This window comes from Pipistrellus hanaki (assembly GCF_964339955.1).
Source record: "Pipistrellus hanaki genome assembly, chromosome: 15".
Taxonomy (NCBI): domain Eukaryota; kingdom Metazoa; phylum Chordata; class Mammalia; order Chiroptera; family Vespertilionidae; genus Pipistrellus; species Pipistrellus hanaki.
The window spans coordinates 39,406,383-39,426,966 of NC_140517.1; the positions used below are offsets into that span (position 1 = coordinate 39,406,383).

The 20,584-nt window shown below is 54.3% G+C and overlaps 3 protein-coding genes across 5 annotated transcripts in view; 2 read left to right on the forward strand and 1 right to left on the reverse strand.

Annotated features, from left to right (window-relative positions):
* On the forward strand, positions 1–17,609 carry LIPE (lipase E, hormone sensitive type). Of its 3 annotated transcripts, none has more exons than XM_084905272.1 (10): positions 1–123; positions 8,730–9,265; positions 11,297–11,387; positions 11,504–11,649; positions 11,832–12,017; positions 12,154–12,448; positions 13,216–13,443; positions 13,693–13,869; positions 16,067–16,494; positions 16,963–17,609. In XM_084905272.1, exons 2-10 carry the CDS (start codon positions 8,750–8,752, stop codon positions 17,185–17,187), a joined length of 2,292 nt encoding a protein of 763 aa, XP_084761398.1. In that variant the 5' UTR covers positions 1–123; positions 8,730–8,749; the 3' UTR covers positions 17,188–17,609. The 3 variants fall into 3 exon arrangements, with proteins under 3 accessions (XP_084761398.1, XP_084761397.1, XP_084761399.1); XM_084905271.1 differs by lacking the exon at positions 1–123 and adding an exon at positions 427–616; XM_084905273.1 differs by lacking the exon at positions 1–123 and adding an exon at positions 3,547–6,292.
* Positions 6,302–8,619, reverse strand: LOC311633797 (cytochrome c oxidase subunit 7A2, mitochondrial-like; the record flags this gene model as incomplete). The annotated part of the gene is made up of 2 exons (XM_084906833.1): positions 6,302–7,211; positions 8,607–8,619. The coding sequence occupies 2 exons, from the start codon at positions 8,617–8,619 to the stop codon at positions 6,964–6,966; spliced, it is 261 nt and encodes an 86-aa protein (XP_084762959.1). The 3' UTR covers positions 6,302–6,963.
* CNFN (cornifelin) overlaps positions 17,536–20,584 on the forward strand; it is an 11,712-nt gene continuing 8,663 nt past the window's right edge. Inside the window, exon 1 of the mRNA XM_084905308.1 lies at positions 17,536–17,570. The gene's annotated coding sequence lies outside the window, so the exon portion shown is untranslated. The remainder of the gene's footprint in view (positions 17,571–20,584) is intronic.

The following is a 20,584-nucleotide window of genomic DNA, read 5'->3' on the forward strand; positions in this document are numbered from 1 at the left end:
CCGACTTTGAGTTGCCCGAGGACCTGGCCCGCCCCCAGTCCTCAAGAGTAGGCTCCGCGGCGCCTCGCTGTCCCCGCGAGCGGGCGGGCAGGGTGGCGTTCTAAGGGATCCCCACATGGGAAGGTGAGTGGGAAGGCAAGGCTGAGAACCTACGTGTGATAAGATCGAGGCTCCCGTGCTAGGGAGACCACCGTGAGACTCCCCGCTAGCTAGTCCTGACTGAAGAAGGGCGCGCTGCGCCGCCTCCAGGGCTGCATATTTGTCGGTCGCGGATCCTTGATGCGTACGAGGGGGCGGGGCCAGTCCTTAGGTCCCGGCCGCTGGGGGCGGGGCCCGGCGGTGGGGTGAGGCCCGGATAGTGCAGGGGGCGGGACCCAGGGCGGAGCAAGCCCGGGATTGGGTGGTATGGGGGCCTGGCGGGGTTGTGTGATAGGGATTGGCCCTCGGAGTGGGGCGTGGGGCTTGGAATTGGTCCCCGCGGGGAACTGAGGAGAATTGATGGAGTCAGCGGGGGAAGCGGGGCCCGCCGGGGCCCCTTGGGCGCCGGCCTCGAAGAATGACAAAGAGAGATCCAAGAGGCAGAGCCGCCGGGAATGGCGAAAAGTCAAGGCCAAAGGTGAGCACGTGGGGGCCGGCCACAGCCCGGAAGGAACCTTGGACATCCTGCGGGGAACTAGGGACTGAGTGGACTGACCCACCGCCTCGAGAAGTAGGGGAGTCCGTGGACTGGCCCATTGCTGCCCTGCGGGGGAGTGCGGAGATGCTGGGAGCGGAATATACCCCCAACGCAGAGACTACGGGATGCTCCACCACTGTCTTGGCAGGAGAGTCCCCCGAGTTCCCGCTCCGGCTCCGCACTAGCTGTGTGACCGTAGGCAACTCCTGCCCTCAGTGTTTCCCACCTGGGAAGTGGTAGGAGCGCCTGAGATTTTCAGGTCTCAGGCACTCTTGAGAAGATAGTAAGGAAGAAGTTTATAAGCTGTTGCCTGAGATTTTCAGGTCCTCAGGCACTCTTGAGAAGATAGTAAGGAAGAAGTTTATAAGCTGTTGCCTGAGATTTTCAGGTCTCAGGCACTCTTGAGAAGATAGTTAGGAAGAAGTTTATAAGCTGTTGCCCAAAGAGGAAGTTTGGGAGTGAGTCAGAGAAAGGTAGTGGGAAAGGTGCCCCAGAGAGGGAGATGCCAGACGTGTACTCACAGCCTTCATTCATTCCATCCATTTCCTGTCAGTTCACCTGCTTGCTGCAGCCCCCCTTCCCTGGGGCCTAACTTCCTGATCCCCACTCCTTCTAGGACTAGGGGTTCCTGGGTTGGTTTCTGACTGCCACACTCTCCCTCAGGAGAAGGGAGGTCTGTCACCTGGGTTCCTAGGGTGCCACATTATTAACTGAAAGACAGTCCAACGAAGATGGGCAGGGGCTGGCCAAAATTCCTTGCTCAGTTTTGAATATTTGTCAATCCAAATGATTGTGGAAAGTTCCTGTGTAGACAAGAAACTGGCTTAGTCCCTGGGCCCCAGAGACCCCAAACTCTTCATTGCACATCCCTGTCAAGGATAGAACTGGAATTGGCTCCAGAGGCACATGCAGGCTCCAACAGGTCGGACTGTTGCCCGAGGGCATTGACTATCAGCAAAACAGGATCACAAGCAGGGCAGAGTGCCCAGAGGCAGTCAGTATAGACCATGGTTAAACGTGGGCACTGGTTCTTCAGGCTATATCCTGTGGTACACTGGGCAATGGGCTCCTTCCTTCCCTGCCTCAACTTTTTGGATATAATAAGGGTGCCTGACTTGTAGGGCTGTTGTGAGGTTTGAATGAACGCGGTTCCCCCCTCCCCCCATTAGATAGCAAGCTCCCTAAGAGTGGAGTTGTGTCTGCCTTGTTTACCTTGCATGTCCAGAGCCTGCTATGCCAGGCACATAAACACTTAAATACTTACTGAATTAATAAGTAAAGGAATGTGTGAAGTGTAACCCTGGGACAATAATCATCGTGTTGCATTGGGATCGTCATGGAGAGTCAGAATCCTCTTGGGCAGGACTTCCTGCACAGGGCTGAGCCAGTCCTCACAAATCCGTGGGCCCGCCTACTCACAAAGGTTCATTCCCCCAAGCTCTGAGATTTGCCTCTCATTTCCTGAGGTCCTGCCCTGGTGCCAGGTCTCAGTTGGGTGAATCATTCCCCACCCCTGCCCCAAGGGCATCCAGGCTGGCTGGTGCAGTTCTAGTCATCAATTTGATCTTGCCAGTAACCTGATGACAATAGTGTCATTATGAGCACCTTATTTCCCAAATGGTGACACAGACTCTGAGGGAGCAAGGTCACCTGGGTTTTCTTATCTGGTCAGTGAGGGCAGAGAAATAGCTGCCCCCAGCCTCCTGAGGGCAGGGAGTGGGGAATGATTCACTCAAAATTAGTTAAAATTAGTGTTAGCTCAAAATTGCTGTGCGTCCTAACCATAATTCACACAAATTCGTTCATCAGACATTCACTGAACACTTATTTAGGCCAGGCCTGGGCTCTTGGAGGTAAGGCAGACACATTGGAGCTGTAGATGCAGACATTAATCAAATAATCTCACAAGCCAGATATAAACTGATGTATACAAGAGGGAAATTCCTGAGATAATGTAAGAGAGAGGCTTCCCAAGGAGGTGACATTGGACCCAAGGATGGCTGCTTGGGCAAGGGGGCAGGGAGGACAGAGGGGACAGAATGGCCAGAAACCCTGAGACCCAAGAAAGCAGCACATTACAGCACAGAGGGAGCTCATCAAGGGAGGGGAGGAAGAAAGGCAGGGCAGGCACGGGGCCCAGATGGTCTCTACTTTAGGAGACCATGTCCAGTATGTGGAACTTTTTCCTGAGAGGAAGGGTTGGGCTTTTGAGAGTTGGGAACGTATTTTAGAAAGAACCTGGCTGCTATGTGGAGCAAAGACTGGAAGGGGCAAAGTCAGAGACTGTAATGAGTTACAGTTATCCAGATATGGGAGCAGTCAGGGTGGAAGAAGGATCAGGTTCCAGAGGGTTCTAGGGGGCAGAGTGGACAGGACTTCATGATGGATTAGATGGGGATAGGAAATGGCCAGGATGATTCCCTGGGTTCTGGCTTGAGCAAATGGGGCGTGATGCTTTCGCCACACACACATACATACGCACATACTAGGATATGCACAAATATCTATATACTATAGGCCTGATGCATAAGATTTGTGCACTGGGCTGGGGGGAGGGGTCCCTCAGCCTGGCCTGCACCCTCTCATAGTCTGGGACCCTTCAGGGGATGTCCGCCTGCTGGCTTAGGCAGTCAGACATCCCTCTCACAGTCAGGGGCTCTCACAATCTGGGGCCCCTGGCTCCTACTGTCCACCTGCAGTGGAGGCAGGAGAGGCTCTCACCACTACCGCTGTGTTCATCAGTCGTGAGCCGGGCTTCTGGCTGAGCGCCACTCCTCCTGTGGGAGTGCACTGACCACCAGGGGGCAGCTCCTGCATTGAGAGTCTGCTCCCTAGTGGTCATTGTGTGTCATAGCGACTGGTTCTGCCATTCGGTCAATTTGTATATTATGCTTTTATTATATAGGATATCTATACACATACATACGCATGCCCACACAGTCTCTCTCACGGGCTGAGAAGAACACATGCGGACTGTGACACATGCATAAAAACATGCCTTCAGATACGCCAAGAAAAAAAAAAGGCACAGATTGAGAAAAAATGTCAACATAACCAAAGGCCAGGACAAATAATAGCCATGACCCTAACCTATGTATGTACATACATGCATGTGAACCTCAGACACACTCACACCCGACCACCCAGAAAGCACACAGCTGAGACATGACAGAGAGAAGGAACAACACTCAGATCCACCATCCTTGCTGGTTCTGTGACCTTGGGCAGCATGCCACCTCTCCAGGTCTGGTTTCTCATCTGCCAAAAGGGGTGATAGCAGTCCTTCCTCATGCATCCTGGGGAGGATAAAATGAGTTATTTCATAAAAAGCACATAGATCAGTGCCTGGCTCACTACAGTCAGTCCTTAGAATACTGTTTGCTCTGAGGGGAACACTCGGGGAAACTGGCTACACTCACTGGCCCCCCTTCTTCACTTGTACCCAGGCATACCCCATGCAGAAACCCTTATTCTTCCCAGGCCCCAGACTTCGCCCTTCCTCCATCCTCCCCGCACTTCTTTCCCCCATTGCCCTGCTCAGTCCCCAGGGGCCAAAATCCAGGCCTGATTCAGCTGCCCCGTGGCTCTCTAGGGCAAAGGGCTGGTGCCCAGACAACAGGACCCTTCAGCCCTACCTCTGTCCCAGTCCTCACCCATGGCCCTGGTGGGCCTGCCCCTGCCCCAGTGCCCTATGCCTGGGATTCTTGGCGAGTTTCTGGCAGTCTCAACATCCCTTCCTGCCAGCTACACCCAGCCTAGCCCCCGGGGAGCTGCCTAGAGCAGGGCGAAGGGCAGAGCCCTAGAATCATGAAGGTCTGGGATCCAGCCTGTTTGCCACTGCTTTGTGCAAGTCCCTGTTCTGTCCAGGTCTCCTCTGCCCTCATCTTCAATAAAGAGCCCTTAGCACATGGAGGGAAGTAAATAACAGTGGGTTTATAAAGTGGGAAACCACAGCCTGTTAGGCAATAAATACCACACGCTGGCCACGCTCCAGGCACTGTGCAAGGGGTTTGATACAGCAATAAAACAAAGTCCCTGCCATCAGGGAGCTTATAAACTGATGAGAGAGACAAAAAGCAAACACATAAATATTCAATTAATTAGTATGCTAGCATTTGGCACCACAGAGGAAAATGACCCAGTACATACCTTGGTGAGGCCATGTGAGAACCACCAGACAGACAGCTGTAGAATAGGCTGCCCAGACGGCAGGCAGGATGGCCAAGTGCAATTTTCAGATGAGAAAAGCAGGCTCATCCAGGACCACCTGGTGAGTAGTTTGGGCCAGTGTTCGTTCCCTTGACACAACCACCAAGCTTAGAGTTGCCTCCAGAGGCCTCTGTCTGTCCATCTTGTCTGTCCTGGGGAGGGGTGGTCATCTCCCAAGCTCCCATCCATCCCCTTCTTCCTTCCACTGGGCTTTCTTCCTTCTTCAGATATTTGCTGGGCGCCTCCTATGTGCTAGGCCCCATGATGGGCCTGCCCTCATGGGGATGAGTGTTTAAGGGGGAGAGAGGGGATTCACCTCCAGCCAAGCTAGTGACACTGAGACTTCAGGGCCTCTCATTTGCCTATTCCCCTCCAAGATCCTGTACCTAATTTTGTATTTGTGATTTTTATATTCCTCTTCCACACATGTAAGCTTCATAGTTCTTATAAGCTTCACCGCTCTAAATCCTGATTCTGCCCCTGGGGACAGACAAATAATACACATGTAAACAAACAAATGTATAATTACAAATGTGTAAAGTTCTAGGAAGAACAATTTAAGTATGTTGGCAGAAAGTAGTGCTGGGTGGCATAGCTCCTTTAGAGATGAGCAGTTAGGGAATGCTTCTTCAAGGAGATGACAAGCTAAGGACTGAAGGGCAAGAAAGAGCTGGCCAGGCAAGAAGCTTGTGTCTCTCAGCCTTGCTTTCCCCACATGAGGCAGACAGAACGGGCACAGCAGGATGTGCTGCTAAGTGGCTAAGTGGCAGGTACAGGATGCCAGTGTGAGAACGTCACACAATAGGACCTGTGGCTCAGGCCCTAGCTAGGCTTGGAAATACCTATAATCTGCTTTTGTCCTCCCAGGAGGGTCAGGCAGGGCTGGCTACCCTCTCTTTCCCCAGCAGCTGGGGCTGGCTCTGCCAGGGCCAGCCTGGGGGGATGGGAGTGGCAGGAGCTGAGATCATGGGGCCTTTGCTCCCTGATTCCACCCTGGAGAGAGGGAGGGCAGCCCGGCTGGGTGAGAGGGGACAGTTTGTTCAGGACGAGGTCTAAGACAACTGGGTCCAAAGGGGACTGGGGCCTGGATTCCTGGTCTGAGGGAGGAGAAAGCTAGGGGCCTGGACTCCTGGGTCTGGAGAAGGGGGGCTGGGTACTCTGGAGGTTCTAAAGCAGAGTTGAACTGGAGCTGGGAGCTGACAAGGGGGCAGGGAGTTGGGCTCCATGCTCTGTTTACAGCACGTGGTTCTCACTGTCCCCTGTGGGTTGGGAGGTGGATCAGTGGCCACACCCTGGGCAGGCTGGGCCCCTCCCCGGGTTTATCGCCCCAGGCTGTTACTGGCACCAGCCGCAGTCCCACAGTCCAGCAGTCCTGCTCTCGGAGAAGCTCTGAAGAGGCCTAGAGGGGTGAGTGCACAGCCAGCTGAGCAACAGAATGGCCCTGAGAGACTGGAATGGCCCCTGGCAAACCCGAGGGCCTGGAAGGGAGAGCAGACACCTTCTGGGAGCAGGGGGCCATCAACCCAGGAGCGAGGCAAGGTGCTGGGTGGGCAGCAGGAGGGAAGAGTCTCTGGAGCCGAGGGCATCCCCATCAAGGAGGACCCTCAAGTGTGAGGAGCCAGGCCTAGTCCAGTTTCTGAGGGCCAGAGCTAGAAGCCCAGCCCCCAGAGCACCGGGAGGGAGGCATGGATCTGGATCTGTGTTTTAGTTCCGCTCACCGCTTTTATGTATGTCTGTTTTTTGTTTGGTTGTTTGGGTTTTGTTTGTTTTTTAGATAGAAAGGAAGGGAGAGATAGAAATTCGATTTGTTGCTCCACTTATTTATTCATTCATTGGTTGCTTCTTGTATGTGCCTTGACCAGGGAATCAAACCTGCAATCTTGGCATATTGGGATAATGCTCTAACCAGCTGAGCTACCCGGCCAGGGTGCTTTACCTTTTTTTTTTTCTTCATGGTAAAGACTGCTTTATTGGTTGCAGTTAGTACAAGCCAATAAATAATGATCCCTAAAGAAAAACTCAGTTATTTATTAGCTTACTGAATGAAATTGAACCAATTGCTGGGAGGGTAACTAAAATCAGCCCTGCTTCTTGGGAAGTGAAGCCTTAGCCAGCTGATATAGGGCATAAGTTGTTCCACCAAGTGTAGGACTCATGCTAGCTCTATACAGGAAGGCATCAGCTACCCCACCCTTTAGAGGCAATGGAGTTCCATTATCCTCCTGAAATAGCTTTTGTTTCTCTGGAACTTTATTTTCAAACTGCCTGCGTGAAGCAGTTCTTATGGTCCTCTGAGTGCCCTTGACTGAGAATTGAACCCTGGACCCTCACTCTACAAGCCAACATTCAAACCACTAAACAAAACCAGCCAGGGATCTACCTTTTTTTTTTTTTTTTTAAGCCAAGCAGACATTTTATTTTATTTATTTATTTATTTATTTATTTATTTATTTATTTTAATATTTTATTTATTTTTTACAGAAAGGAAGGGAGAGGGATAGAGAGCTAGAAACATTGATGAGAGAGAAACATTGATCAGCTGCCTCCTGCACACCCCCAAAGGGGGATGTGCCCGCAACCAAGGTACATGCCCTTGACCGGAATCGAACCTGCGACCTTTCAGTCCGCAGACCGAAGCTCTTCCACTGAGCCAAACCGGTTTTGGCGGATCTACCATTTTTTTAAATATATTTTGATTGATTTCAGAGAGGAACATCAATGATGAGGGAGAATCATTGATTGGCTGCCTCCTGCACGCCCCCTACTGGGAATTAAGCCCACAACCCGGACATATGCTCTTGACTGTAATCGAACCCGGGACCCTTCAGTCCGCAGGCGGACGCTCTATCCATTGAGCCAAACCAGCTGGGGCTCTACCATTTTTAATGAAACCTTCAGCTCCTTAACACCTCTAAGCCTCGTTTCCTCTCCTGTATAATGGGATGCTAACACTAATAGCTGAGACGTAAACTGAGGCTGTCTGTGTCTCAGTTAACAAGGGCAAATGAACAAAAGCACACACAACGCTCTTAACACAGGATGTGGCACAGAGAGAACTCAAGGTCAGTGGTAGCAATGAGTGTGAGTACTGTTATTCCAGGCAGAGAGCAGAGCTGGCCCGTGTAATCTAAGCGGAGTGGACAGGCCCAAAGGCCAGAGTGTCCAGCTGGGAGAGGAGTGAGATGGAGTTTTGGGATTGCACAGAGGAACAGGAAGGGAGCTGGAGTTTGGGGGGAGGGGAGGTTCCACAGCCAGACTTGAGGGGCCAGGAAAGGGCAAGAGTGACTCCAGTTTTAAGTAAGGCTAGAATGATGAACTCCTTGGTTCAGGAAGAGAATTGGGACCAGGATCCTGGGACACCACCAGGTGAATGGGAATGGGTGGGCTAAGAGATAAACTCTCCCAAATACTGGTGGGGGGAAAGAGCCTGTGGGTGATGCCTTGGGCCTGAGGAGGTAGGAGGACGGTCTACAATCCTGGGTCCTGGGAGAGGGGACCAGCTGGAGTCCAGACAGAACTAGAAGGAGTCCTGGATCAAGGACAGTAAATGGAGACCGAAGCATGAACTCTTAGGTCCCTGAAAGAAAATAGGGATAGGAAGGCTCTCGGATGTAGGAGATAATGGAGCGAGGGAACCAACAGGGGAGATCAAGGACACCCGGGGAAGGTCAAAGCCTCGGGTTTGAACTCCTGGCTCCTGAGGAGGAAAAGATCTGGGTACCTAGGTTGGGCATAAAGGAGGAGGCTGGGTTCTGATGTGTGTATCTGAGGGAGGAAGGGGATAGGCCCCCGATGAGCAAGGTGTAATCCACCCCTGCTTAACGAGCCTCTCCACTGCCCCCAGCCTTGCAGCTCATACACAGCATGGACTTACGCACGATGACACAGTCGCTGGTGACTCTGGCAGAGGACAACATGGCCTTCTTCTCCAGCCAGGGCCCTGGGGAAACAGCGCGGCGGCTGTCCAGTGTCTTTGCAGGTGTTCGGGAGCAGGCGCTGGGGCTGGAGCCAGCCCTGGGCCGCCTGCTGGGGGTGGCGCACCTCTTTGACCTGGATGCAGAGACGCCGGCCAACGGGTACCGCAGCCTGGTGCACACCGCCCGCTGCTGCATGGCGCACCTGCTGCACAAATCCCGCTACGTGGCCTCCAACCGCCGCAGCATCTTCTTCCGCACCAGCCACAACCTGGCTGAACTCGAGGCCTACCTGGCCGCCCTCACCCAGCTCCGAGCTCTGACCTACTACGCCCAGCGCCTGCTGGCCACCAACCGGCCAGGGGGGCTCTTCTTCGAAGGCGACGAAGGACTCACCTCAGACTTCCTGCGCGAGTATGTCACCCTGCACAAGGGCTGTTTCTACGGCCGCTGCCTGGGCTTTCAGGTGAGCCCCCTGCCCTACCCTAGACCCGCGGTGAAGGCATCTGGTGTAGAATAACCACAAGGGTCATGGGTTCAGGAAACTGCGGGAACAGAAAGGGAAGCTGTCTGGGGCCCAGAGAGAGCTACACCAGGAACTCAAACATGTGGCCCCCAGCTGCATCCACCATGTAGCAAGAAACCTTTCATTTACATAGCTTTTGCACCAGGTTCCCCACTGTTCTCCATGGCCCTATACTCAGGAGATCCATTCACTCTTTTATGTTACCTGAGATCATTTGAGACCCCCCCAAGAGGATAGTCAGTATTGTTTTCAAAGGCCTGTTTGTAAATGCATCACTGGACGCCTGAAAGGGAGGAGGAGGGGTGTGAGCCCCATTTTACGGAGGTTCAACTGTACCCAGGTCTGCCTAGGCTTTTGGACTCACCTAAGGAGCTGTAGAATCAGGATTTTCAGACTTAGGGTAGGGCCAAGGAGCAGAACTAAGTTGGTAACAGGAAAACCTGGTCTCAACCCCTCTCCTCCCTGAACTAGGACTTTGACTTCTGCCCACTGCAGGCCTTCTCCCCTCTGCTCACCCCAAACCATGCTCATGGAGACACAGCTCATCTCGGCACTAAGAGGGAGGCAGCAAGGAGGCCTTCCAATTCATAGGAAAAGTAGTTTGTGGACTCAGAGAATCGGGGGACTTTTGGGGCAGCAGGCTCAGAGCAGAGACCCAATTGCCCCTCCCTGGGGTCAGTGCCAGATCCCCTAGTCCCCCGGCCACGTCAGGGAACCTCACCAAGAGTATCTATAGCCCCTTTCAGACCCTCTCCTAGCCTCCCCCCACTTAGTGATAGCTTAGATTAGCAGTTTCTCAGCCTCTATCCCACCCCCCATTCCCTATTTCCCTGCGGGACAGTCCATCTTCAGTGATCCAGCCTGAATGTTCCTGGGAACTCCCCCTCACCTAAGCTGAACCCACAAATATTGATCAGCCCAGCTGGGCCAGCCAGCTCCTCCCTATGTCCTGGCCATGACCTTCAAGTCACGGGAGAGAGATCTTAGGGCCACTTCAGCCAGCAACCAGCCACAGTGGCTAGGCACCCCTGTGCTCTCTGGCCTACTGGGCCCTCAGCCAGGGGGAGGGCCCAGCCTGGCAGCTACTCTGAGGGCCCAACTGTTGCAGGACAGCCTCCCCCTGTAAAATGTCAGCCCCAAGAGAGCAGAGGTCTTCCTTATCTGAGTCTTGCTCAGCCCCTGCTCCAGCCCAGTGCCTAGCGCTCAGTATTTGCTGAATGAACAGAAGAGCCCTGCTGGTCTGTGCCCACCTCCTGTGGCTTTTTTCCCTCTGATCTTGTCTCCCCATCCTCTGTGTTCCCTAAGCTGCCTGGCTTCTCTCTCAGGTAGTATCTCCCCTTTGGCTGTCCTTCTGCCTCAAGATCTCTGGCCCTAGCTTTGACCATCTCCCATCTGTCTTCCTGTTGACCTGTAACTGATCCCCATTGCTGTCCACACCTCATCTCTATCCTCACTGACTTTCAGGAAATCTACATCATCTTATTCCCAGTTCACAATTCTCCAGTGGCTCCACCCACATCTGGAATAAATCTAAATTTCTCAGGCCCTGTGTGAACCCACTTTGCTTCTTTGACCTCTCACCCTGGCCCTCCCCACCCCCAGTCACCTGCTCCAGCCACAATGGCCCCAGGTTTCTTTATCCACGCTGAGCAAGGCCCGCCTCAAAGCCTTTGCACTTACTGTGCTCTCTGCAAGGAACAGCCTTCCTTCACTTCATTTGGGTCCCTCCTCAGGTCCCTCCTGGAGACCATCTCAGTAGCCTAACCCCTAGTCATCATTCTATGCCCCCTCCACCTATTGTCTTTCAAAGCATTAGTCATTAGTTGACATTATATGGCATGTGCCTAGAGCAGTGCCTGCACACAGTAGGAGCTCAGTAAATGTTTGTTAAATGACTATTCTGCCACTCACTCCTCCCTGTCCCTAATCCCTCTCCTGGGCAGTGAGTGACACAGCAGCATCTCTCCACAGTTCACGCCCGCCATCAGGCCATTCCTGCAGACCCTCTCCATCGGGCTGGTGTCCTTTGGGGAGCACTACAAACGCAACGAATCCGGCCTCAGTGAGTCCTGGCCAGGCGGGCCCTGCCTGTACCACCCCTGCCTTCCCGCCCCACTCCCTATCCCTGCCCCTATAGCCTGACCTGCCTGGGCCTCCTGACACCCTCCCGACCCCCAGGTGTGACCGCCAGCTCCCTCTTCACCAGTGGCCGCTTTGCTATCGACCCAGAGCTGCGTGGGGCTGAGTTTGAGCGAATCACTCAGAACCTGGATGTGCACTTCTGGAAAGCCTTTTGGAATATCACTGAGATCGAGGTGCTATCGGTGAGCATGGGGCCTGATAGGGCCCTACCTAACCTGTTACCAGAAGGGGACACAGAGCCCCAGAGGCTCATTCCAGGCCACATCAGGTCTCTGCAGGGCTCCAGGCCCAGGGATGGCACATAAGGGAAAAACTGGAGGTTCAAGCTGCCCATCCCAGTGCCCTTTCTGTTTCCTCCCACCAGTCTCTAGCAAACATGGCATCGGTCACCGTGAGGGTAAGCCGCCTGCTCAGCCTGCCACCGGAGGCCTTTGAAATGCCACTGACTACGGACCCCAAACTTACAGTCACCATCCCACCCCCCTCAGCCCACATGGGCCCTGCACCAGTCCTCGTCAGGCTCATCTCCTATGACCTTCGTGAAGGACAGGTAGGGCCCCTGCCTCAGCCAGGAACAGGTACAGAGCAAGGAGCACCCTCCTGTCTCTCTGAGTACATCCCTTGGTGGGTGGAGGCCTAGGCAGGCTGCCCCAGCTTCACCCTCCTCCTCCTCCCTCCCCCCCCAGGACAGTGAGGAGCTCAGCAGCCTGGTGAAGTCTGAGGGTCCTCGGACCCTGGAGCTTTGGCCACGCCCACAGCAGGCACCCCGCTCTCAGTACCTGATTGTGCATTTCCACGGTGGTGGCTTTGTGGCCCAGACTTCCAAGTCCCATGAGCCCTACCTCAAGACCTGGGCCCAGGAGCTGGGCGTCCCCATCCTCTCCATCGACTACTCCCTGGCCCCAGAGGCTCCCTTCCCCCGCGCGCTGGAGGAGTGCTTCTATGCCTACTGCTGGGCCATCAAGAACTGCGCCCTGCTCGGTGAGCCCAGCCCTCGCTGCTCCTGCCCCAACCTGCTTCAGCCCACAGCCCACACCACAGGGGAATGAGCCACCTTATTTCTCAAGCCTTAGTCTTCACCCCCTGCCTCCCCTTCCACCTGGCCGCCCCTCACTGCCCACTCCTCCACCTCTGCCTCAGCCCTCTCCCCATTGCCCCACTGCTCACCCAACTTCCCATCAACCACTTCCTCCTCCCCACTCCAGCCCTGATACTCCATCCCCCCAGCTCCCCCGTGGTAATCTCCTCCAACCTTTTCTTTCCTGTTTCCCATGTCTCCAGCCCATTCTTCCAGCTCCTCTGATATTCCACTTCCTACATTTTGGGAGGCACAGGGCAGGATGGGACTGTGCCCATGCCACAGAGCCCATGGCCCCTTGTCAGCCTGAACCCTGGCTTCCATTTCCTGGCCTCAGATGCCCCTCCCTCCCTCTCCCCCTCTCCCACCCCCACTTTGCTTCCAGCCTCCCAAGCTTCCTCACAGCCTCCTGATCTGTCCAGGCCTCTCCATGTCCTGAGTTGGCCTGATTCTCTGGTCACTATCCTCCAAATAGGTCCAAATCCCTGCCTCTGTTTACCAGTCTCTGACCTTAAGGTTGTGCATGCACACACACACACACACACACACACACTCACACATATACACACATACTCACACTCACACACACACCCGCTCTGAGAGCCCAATGCTCCTGGACCAGAGCGGTATTCCTCCCTGCCAGGCTTGACCAAGCCCCTCTCCAAACCAGGCTCAACGGCCGAGCGGATATGCCTCGCAGGGGACAGTGCAGGCGGGAACCTCTGCTTCACTGTCTCCCTTCGGGCAGCAGCCTACGGGGTGCGGGTGCCAGACGGCATCATGGCAGCCTACCCAGCCACAATGCTGCAGCCCAGCGCCTCTCCCTCCCGCCTTCTGAGCCTCATGGACCCCCTGCTGCCCCTCAGCGTGCTTTCCAAGTGTGTCAGTGCCTATGCTGGTAAGGCCCAGCGCTGGGACCTGGGGGCGGGGGGGGGGGGGGGGCGGTGCAGGATGCCCAGGGCCTACAGGGCAGGGGCTAGAGCCCTGTCTCCTGGGTCTGAGGAGGGGCTGAGGACAGGAATCGAAGGCTCCTACTGAAGCCATCAGCTATTCCTGTGTTCCCGGAGCCATACATTCCTAAAGCTCTGGGGTTGAGACTGGGTCCAGAAAGAGAAGAGACCAACCCTGCCCCCCATACACTCCGCAGGTGGGGAGACAGAGGAGGACTCCACCTCAGACCGGAAGGCACTGGGCATGATGGGGCTGGTTCAGCGGGACACAGCCCTGCTCTTCCGGGACCTCCGTCTGGGAGCTTCCTCGTGGCTCAACTCCTTCCTGGAGCTGAGTGGGCGCAAGTCCCCCCGAGACTCAGTGCCCATAGCAGGTAAATGAAGCCCTCCCCACACACCCATCCAGCTTGCCCAGGAGGGACAGCCTGGCACACCACAAGATCTGAGGGTGGAAAGAGGCTGTGCCCTGAGGCCCTCAAGGAAGCAGAAATCACCTTCCTGGTTCTGCCCCCTATCTGTCCTGCTCCCTACCAGGAAGCCTTGATTTTCCACAACAGTCCACAGCCTGGAAATTCAAGGGTTTCTGGCCCCCCAGGTCATCTCAGTCCCAGGAACTATGTGATTTAACTTTCCAAACAACCTTTCCCAGAAAGGGACCTCGGGTGAAGGCCAACCCTCTTAGATTCTTTCCAGACTTTTAACAGAGGCACGTGGGGGTAATAGCCCCGCTGCAGAAACTGACCTGGGAGGCTAGGGCAGGGAGATCAGCAGACTGGATGGCCCTCAGGAAGAGGAGGAGATTCCCAGCCGTGGGTGGGTACAGGGCACCTGGGCAGCCCAAAGTCACTTCCACCCAGGAATCCATGTTTTCTCACCTTTCACATTTTAAGGATTTTAAAGCATAACCAACTCAACTCATTTTCTCTCTCACACAAATCAACAGTATTTTCTGGGTAATAGGAAGCACATTCAAAAGTATATGAATACTCAGGACATTATTCCAGTTAGTTGGTTTTTTGTTTTTGTTTTTGTTTTTTTTAATATATTTTATTGATTTTGTACAGAGAGGAAGGGAGAGAGACAGAGAGCTAGAAACATCGATGAGAGCTGCCTCCTGCACACCCCCCACCGGGGACATGCCCGCAACCAAGGCACACGCCCCCGACCGGAATCGAACCCGGGTCCCCCCAGTCCCCAAGCCAACGCTCTATCCATTGAGCCAAACCGGTCTCGGCCAGTTAGTTGTTTTATTTTACATTAAGTTTTGGTTTTTAGGATAGTCAAATGGATGCAAATAAATACACACAAAACCAAAAGGGATTTGAAATTTAGACACATGGACCATTGAGCACTGGAGTTTTTCTTATAGGATAAAGGTAACAGGTACAGCCCCTAGGGGCCCCTGCAGACATACCACCAGTCTAACTCCCCACTGTACCAGGTACTTGCTGGGTGATGTGAGCTTTGCTTTGCTCCTTGTGAAATGAGTGCATTAAAAGTGTCTGCCTCATAAGGACTACATGCATCTATTCATTCCAAACACCCAGCAAAATACCTAATGGAACACAGTAGGTGCTCTTAGAGGATGCCGGCATCCCTGACTAAGCTGGACCCTATGACTCTAGTCAGTAGTTCTGTTCCAGTGACCCTTGGGTCACAGAGCTCTTATGCAGTTATTTTTATATCTTGCATTTTACCTCCATGGACTTATAAAGACTGAAAAATATAGGCCGTGGCCTTAGAGATAAATAGCATCATGGGTCTGATAAAATCAAGGGACCTCAGGCCAAGGTGGGCACACCATATGGGCCAAGGGCACATCTGTAGTATCATTTGGGTTGATAGTTGTTGCCTGGTCACTCACAGGCTAGGGATAAAACTGAAGAACATAAAGGACATTTTGGGAGTAGATCTATGTGGCTACAGGTGTGGGATCCCTGGGAATCTGATATGCCCCTGAGCCTCTTTTTAGCTCCCTCTTTAGCCTCCTTTAAAGCCATGTTATAATAAAGCAGGCCTTATTCCACTTTGATCCATTCATACTCTGTGTCAAACAGCCATCAAAAGATGACTGGGCCTCATGCTGGGCCAGGAGGCTGCTGGAACAGGGTGCCAGGCTTGGTAATAAAACAGCAGGACTTCAATATCTTATCCCACTGAATCCTCAGCACCTCCTATGAGGTAAAGATTATTTTTATCCCCTTTGTACAAATGAGGAAACGGAAACTCCCAGAGGTAAAGTGGCTTCCTCTTAACCTTCCCAGTCACCCCACACACACACACACACACACACACACACACTAGAACAAGACTCCACCTCCAGGACCACACAACTCTTTCTGTCTCCTCCTTAAAGTTACAGCCTGGGCACCTGAGTTCCCACCCCCACCCCCACCTCCAAGGAGGGTGTCTGGGGGAACACTCCAGGTCTCCACAGCCCTAGGATGCAACTCCTCCTCCAGAGTTCTCTGCCTTCCCTATCACCTTCCCTGCCAGCCAGCCACACACCAAGCCAACACAGCTAGGCTGATCCGCAGCCCCAGCCGGCCCCTGACCCTGCTCCTCTCGCAGAGTCTATGCGGCGCAGTGTATCGGAGGCAGCGCTAGACCAGCCTGATGACCCAAAGGGCACGGACTCCCTCAAGAACCTGACACTGCATGACCTGAATCTCAAGAGCAGCTCCGAGACCTCAGGCACCTCTGAGCTGTCCCTGTCGGCTGAGACACTTGGTCCCTCCAAGCCCTCAGACGTCAACTTCTTACTCCGGCCTGAGGATACGCCAGAAGAGGACGAGGCCCAAGATAAGCTGAGCCCCGAGCCCTTGGACAAAGGCCGGGGAATTTGTGCCACTTTCCCTAAGGGCTTCCGCCCGAGGCGCTCCAGCCAAGGCCCCACTCAGATGCCCATCTACTCGTCGCCCATCGCCAAGAACCCCTTCATGTCACCACTGCTGGCACCTGAGAGCATGCTGCAGACCCTACCGCCTGTACACATCGTGGTGAGTGCCAGGCAGGGAGCAGTGAGGAGAGTGGGTGGGATGCAGGTGCACCTGTGGAAGAGAGCTCCTGGAGGGGGGAAAGGTCAGTAGCCTGGCCCCAAGGGACAGCCATGCTCCCAGGAAGGAACGCCTGGCAATGGAAGAATGGAAGGGAGTCAGGGCTGCAGTTTTCTTTTGCAATCTTGCTAGCCACCATGGGGCCGTGAGGCAGCCACAGAGCTTGGAGAGTCAGGGAAGGGAACAGTGGGACCTGGGGGAAGGAGAAGCCGGCAGAGGCCAGGGAGCCCAGTTAAGGTCATTCTGCAACTCCCCACCATCCCTCCACCTCTCCCTCCTCTGACCTCGCATGTCTCCTTCCTCTGTCTACCCCCTTGCCCCCGTGTTACACACACACACACACCCTAGCTCAGTTCATGCACGCGTCCCTGTGCCTCAATCCCACTGTCCCTCACCCCCACTGTCCCGCAGGCATGTGCGCTGGACCCCATGCTAGATGACTCCGTCATGTTCGCGCGGCGGCTGCGCAGCCTGGGCAAGCCCGTGACACTGCGCGTGGTGGAGGACCTGCCGCACGGCTTCCTGAGCCTGGCGGCGCTGTGCCGGGAGACGCGGCAGGCAGCCGCGCTGTGTGTGGAGCGGATCCGCCTGGTCCTCACTCCGCCTGGCACCACCGTGCCTGCAGCGCCGGTCTGAGCCCCCGGACCAGCCAGGCCCCGCGCGGTACCGGGGGGGCGGGGCGGGGAGGGCGGCACTAAAGCCTCTTGTTACATCTGCCTTGGCGGCCTCTTAGTGAATCCTGTACACGCTCCGGAGGAGGAGGAGGGCCGGGGAGGGAGTGGGCTGTGCCTTCAGTCGGATGGTAAAGGAGGGCCAGGAGTGAACCCTGGACTGGAGGAAGGGGCGCCCCAAACCAGTCACAGCTGGACCTGTACCACCACTGCCTTCCGCCGCTGCTGCCGCCGCCGCCGCCGCCGCCGCCGCCGCCGCCGCCGCCGCCGCCGCCGCCGCCGCCGCCGCCGCCGCCGCCACCGCCGCCGCCGCCACCGGTGCTGGGGCGGGCCTGGCCTTACCAGCGGGTGGGTTTGTTTTTGTTTGTAAATAAAAGTACTTAATTAGTTTGGCCTCTTGCAAATGGGGACGGGGTTGTCCATCAGGGGGCAGCATAGGACTCAGCAGCTGGGAATGAGAAAGCTAAGACTGGAGAGTTGAAGGCTGAGGGACCAACTTCTGGATTATGCAGGAGGGGCCTGTGGGCCTGGATTCTTGGGTGCAGAGAGATCCACCTCCCCACAGACTTAATCCAGGCAGAGCGCCAGAGGACTCTGGGTTCTTAGCTACTTCCCTTTCTCAACCCAATCCCAGCACCCACCAGGAGAAGGAAACCCACACCTCAGAGAGAAGTGGAACAAAGCTAACAAGACACCAGAAACAAAAATTCTGGAGGCCCCAGCTCTGCCCAGCTGTGACAGTCATTCAGTCCCTCAGCCAAGACTGTGATCTCATCCTCTTGTAGGCCCTGGGTTTGGAGCAGGGGTGGTTTCAATCCACAGCCTGCACTCAAGGGTCTCAGGGAGAATGGAGGATGGATGCAGACACAGCCCCCATCAAGGACTCCACCTGTAGTAGTCAGGGAGGGCTTCACAGAGGAGGTGATCCAAGCTTGGCCTTAAAGGATCAGCACGTTTGTTGGTTTGTTGGTTGGTTGGTTTTTAATACATTTTTATTGGTTTTAGAGAGGAAGGGAGAGGGATAGGCAGAAATATCAATGATGAGAATCACTGATCAGCTGCCTCCTGCATGCCCCCTACTGGGGATCTAGCCCACAAGCATGTGCTCTTGACCATGCATGTGCTCTTGACCAGAATCGAACCTGGGACTCTTCAGTCCACAGGCCAATGCTCTATCCACTGAGCCAAACCAGCTAGGGCAGTACAAGTTTGCTAAACAGATGAAACATGCAAGGTTGTCAGAGCCAGTGGACAGTGATCAAGGCCTCTGCCCGACAGAAGGTCTGGTGCAAACTGGGGAGTGGCCTGAGGGACATGCCATGGTCAACAGGAACAAATAACTGGAGGGCAGTGAGAGGGCTTTGAGCAGGGGAGGGCCAGATCAGCTTGTGGCACTGAAAAGGCCCAGAATGGAGGCCTGGAGGCAAAGGACGATGGAACCAGGGAAGACAAGACCTGAGCAGGGGCAGGGTATAGAGGGTAGGGAGTGAGAGTACGGGTGGCACAGATACCAGAGCCAGCCTTAACTTAGGTTGGGGGAATAGGACCTAGGTGTAGAACAGAGGTGACAGGAGAATAAGGGGACTACAATGAAACTCAGGTCTGACCAGAGCAGTAGGTGGACAGTTAGGCTGTCTCTACTGGGAGGAGGCTAAAGTGTGTGTGTGTGTGTGTGTGTGTGTGTGTGTGTGTGTGCGCGCGTTGGTGGAGGGGAGGAAAGAGGGCTATTTTGCACACAGAAAGATCAAAAAGGTTTTAATGAGCCAAGCCAGTGTGGCTCAGTGATTGAGCATCGACCCATGAACCAGGAGGTCATGATTAAATTCCCAGTCAGGGCACATGCCCAGGTGGGGGGCATGCAGGAGGCAGCCAATCAATGATTCTCTCTCATCATTGATGTTTCTATCTCTTCCTCTCCCTCTCTGAAATCAATAGAAATAAATAAATAAATAAATAAATAAATAAATAAATAAATAAATATGATGGGGACGGGGGTTAAAGAGAGAAGATAAGGGATAAAAGTGGGAAATGTCCTTTTTTAAAGTCTTAATGAGGCTATCCAGAGGGACATCTGGAGGCAGCAGGAGAGTAGGCTGGCTGCTCACTTCTGACTGAAGCTGAGGGACTGGAACCTTTCTAGGAAGAAGGGGCAGGTGGGATGAGCAGAGAGCTGGGACAGACAGACAGAGCCCTGAGGACCACGCCTCAGTAAAGGGCAGGCAGTGAAGGGAGAACCCTTGGAGGCTCTAAGTAGCTGGAGAGGGAAGAAGCTGAGCAGGAAAGGAGAGGATATAGAGCAAAGGGAATGTTAGGTGTGGGGAGTGGTCTGTGTCAGATGAGAACCCAGACGTTACCCTCAGGCCTCAGCAGTGAGTGGTGGGTCTTTGATGAGCTTGTACAGAGCTGCTGCAGGGCCATGGGAGGTGGGCAGCAGATGTGGAGGGTGGAGGAAGGAGGAGAAGGTAAGATATTGAGCTGGTGGGTACAAGTCATTAGCTATAAAAGGGATGAAAGCTATTGATAATTCAAGGGAGAGTGATGCATTGTGTGTGTGTGTGTGTGTGTGTGTGTGTGTGTGTGTGTGTGTTTAGAGGTGATGGAATATGTTTTAATGCTGCCAGGGAAGGGAGTGAGGGAGAGAGGGAAGATGCAGAAACAAGAAAGCAGGTTCCTGATAGATGGGGAGAGGAGGATCCTCACATCATAGAGACCCTCATTCATCCAAGTGATTTCTGATTCAGATTCTGCGATGGGGGAGGGAGCCACAGCCCAGAACTCTCCCTGCAGGTCCAGACCCACTGGCCTGAGCCACAGATCCTCTTGTCCAGCTCCTAGGACCCCTTGTTCATCTCTGCCCAGTCATCACCACCAACCTGCTCCTCTTTCCTGTCCCTATCTCAGGGATGGCTTCATGGTCCCCCAGCCCACCAGGCCAGAGGACTGGACAACCCCTCCACCCCTCGCCCATCAGGCCTCATATCCTATTCGTTCTGCCTCCTGCCTTTTCCTTCAGCCTCTGGCCTAATCCAGGCTCCATCCTCTCCCACCTCAGTCCCTCCACAATCCTTCTGGGCTACTGGTTTCCAGTCAGTCTTATTCCTCCAGATCCGGCTCTAGCTCTGACTCAGTCCTCCCATGACCTAAACCCTTCCATGGCATCCTAAAACCTGCCCCTGAACCCCCGAATTCCAGCTTCTCAGCATGGCCTCTGTCCACCTCTTCATCCTCTTCAATCTGACTGGCCTTCTGCCTGGGCACCTACAGACAGTAATGCTATATATAGTATATTATTAATTTCAGAGAGGAAGGGAGAGGGAGAGAGACACATCAATGATGAGAATCATTGATCAACTGCTTCCTGC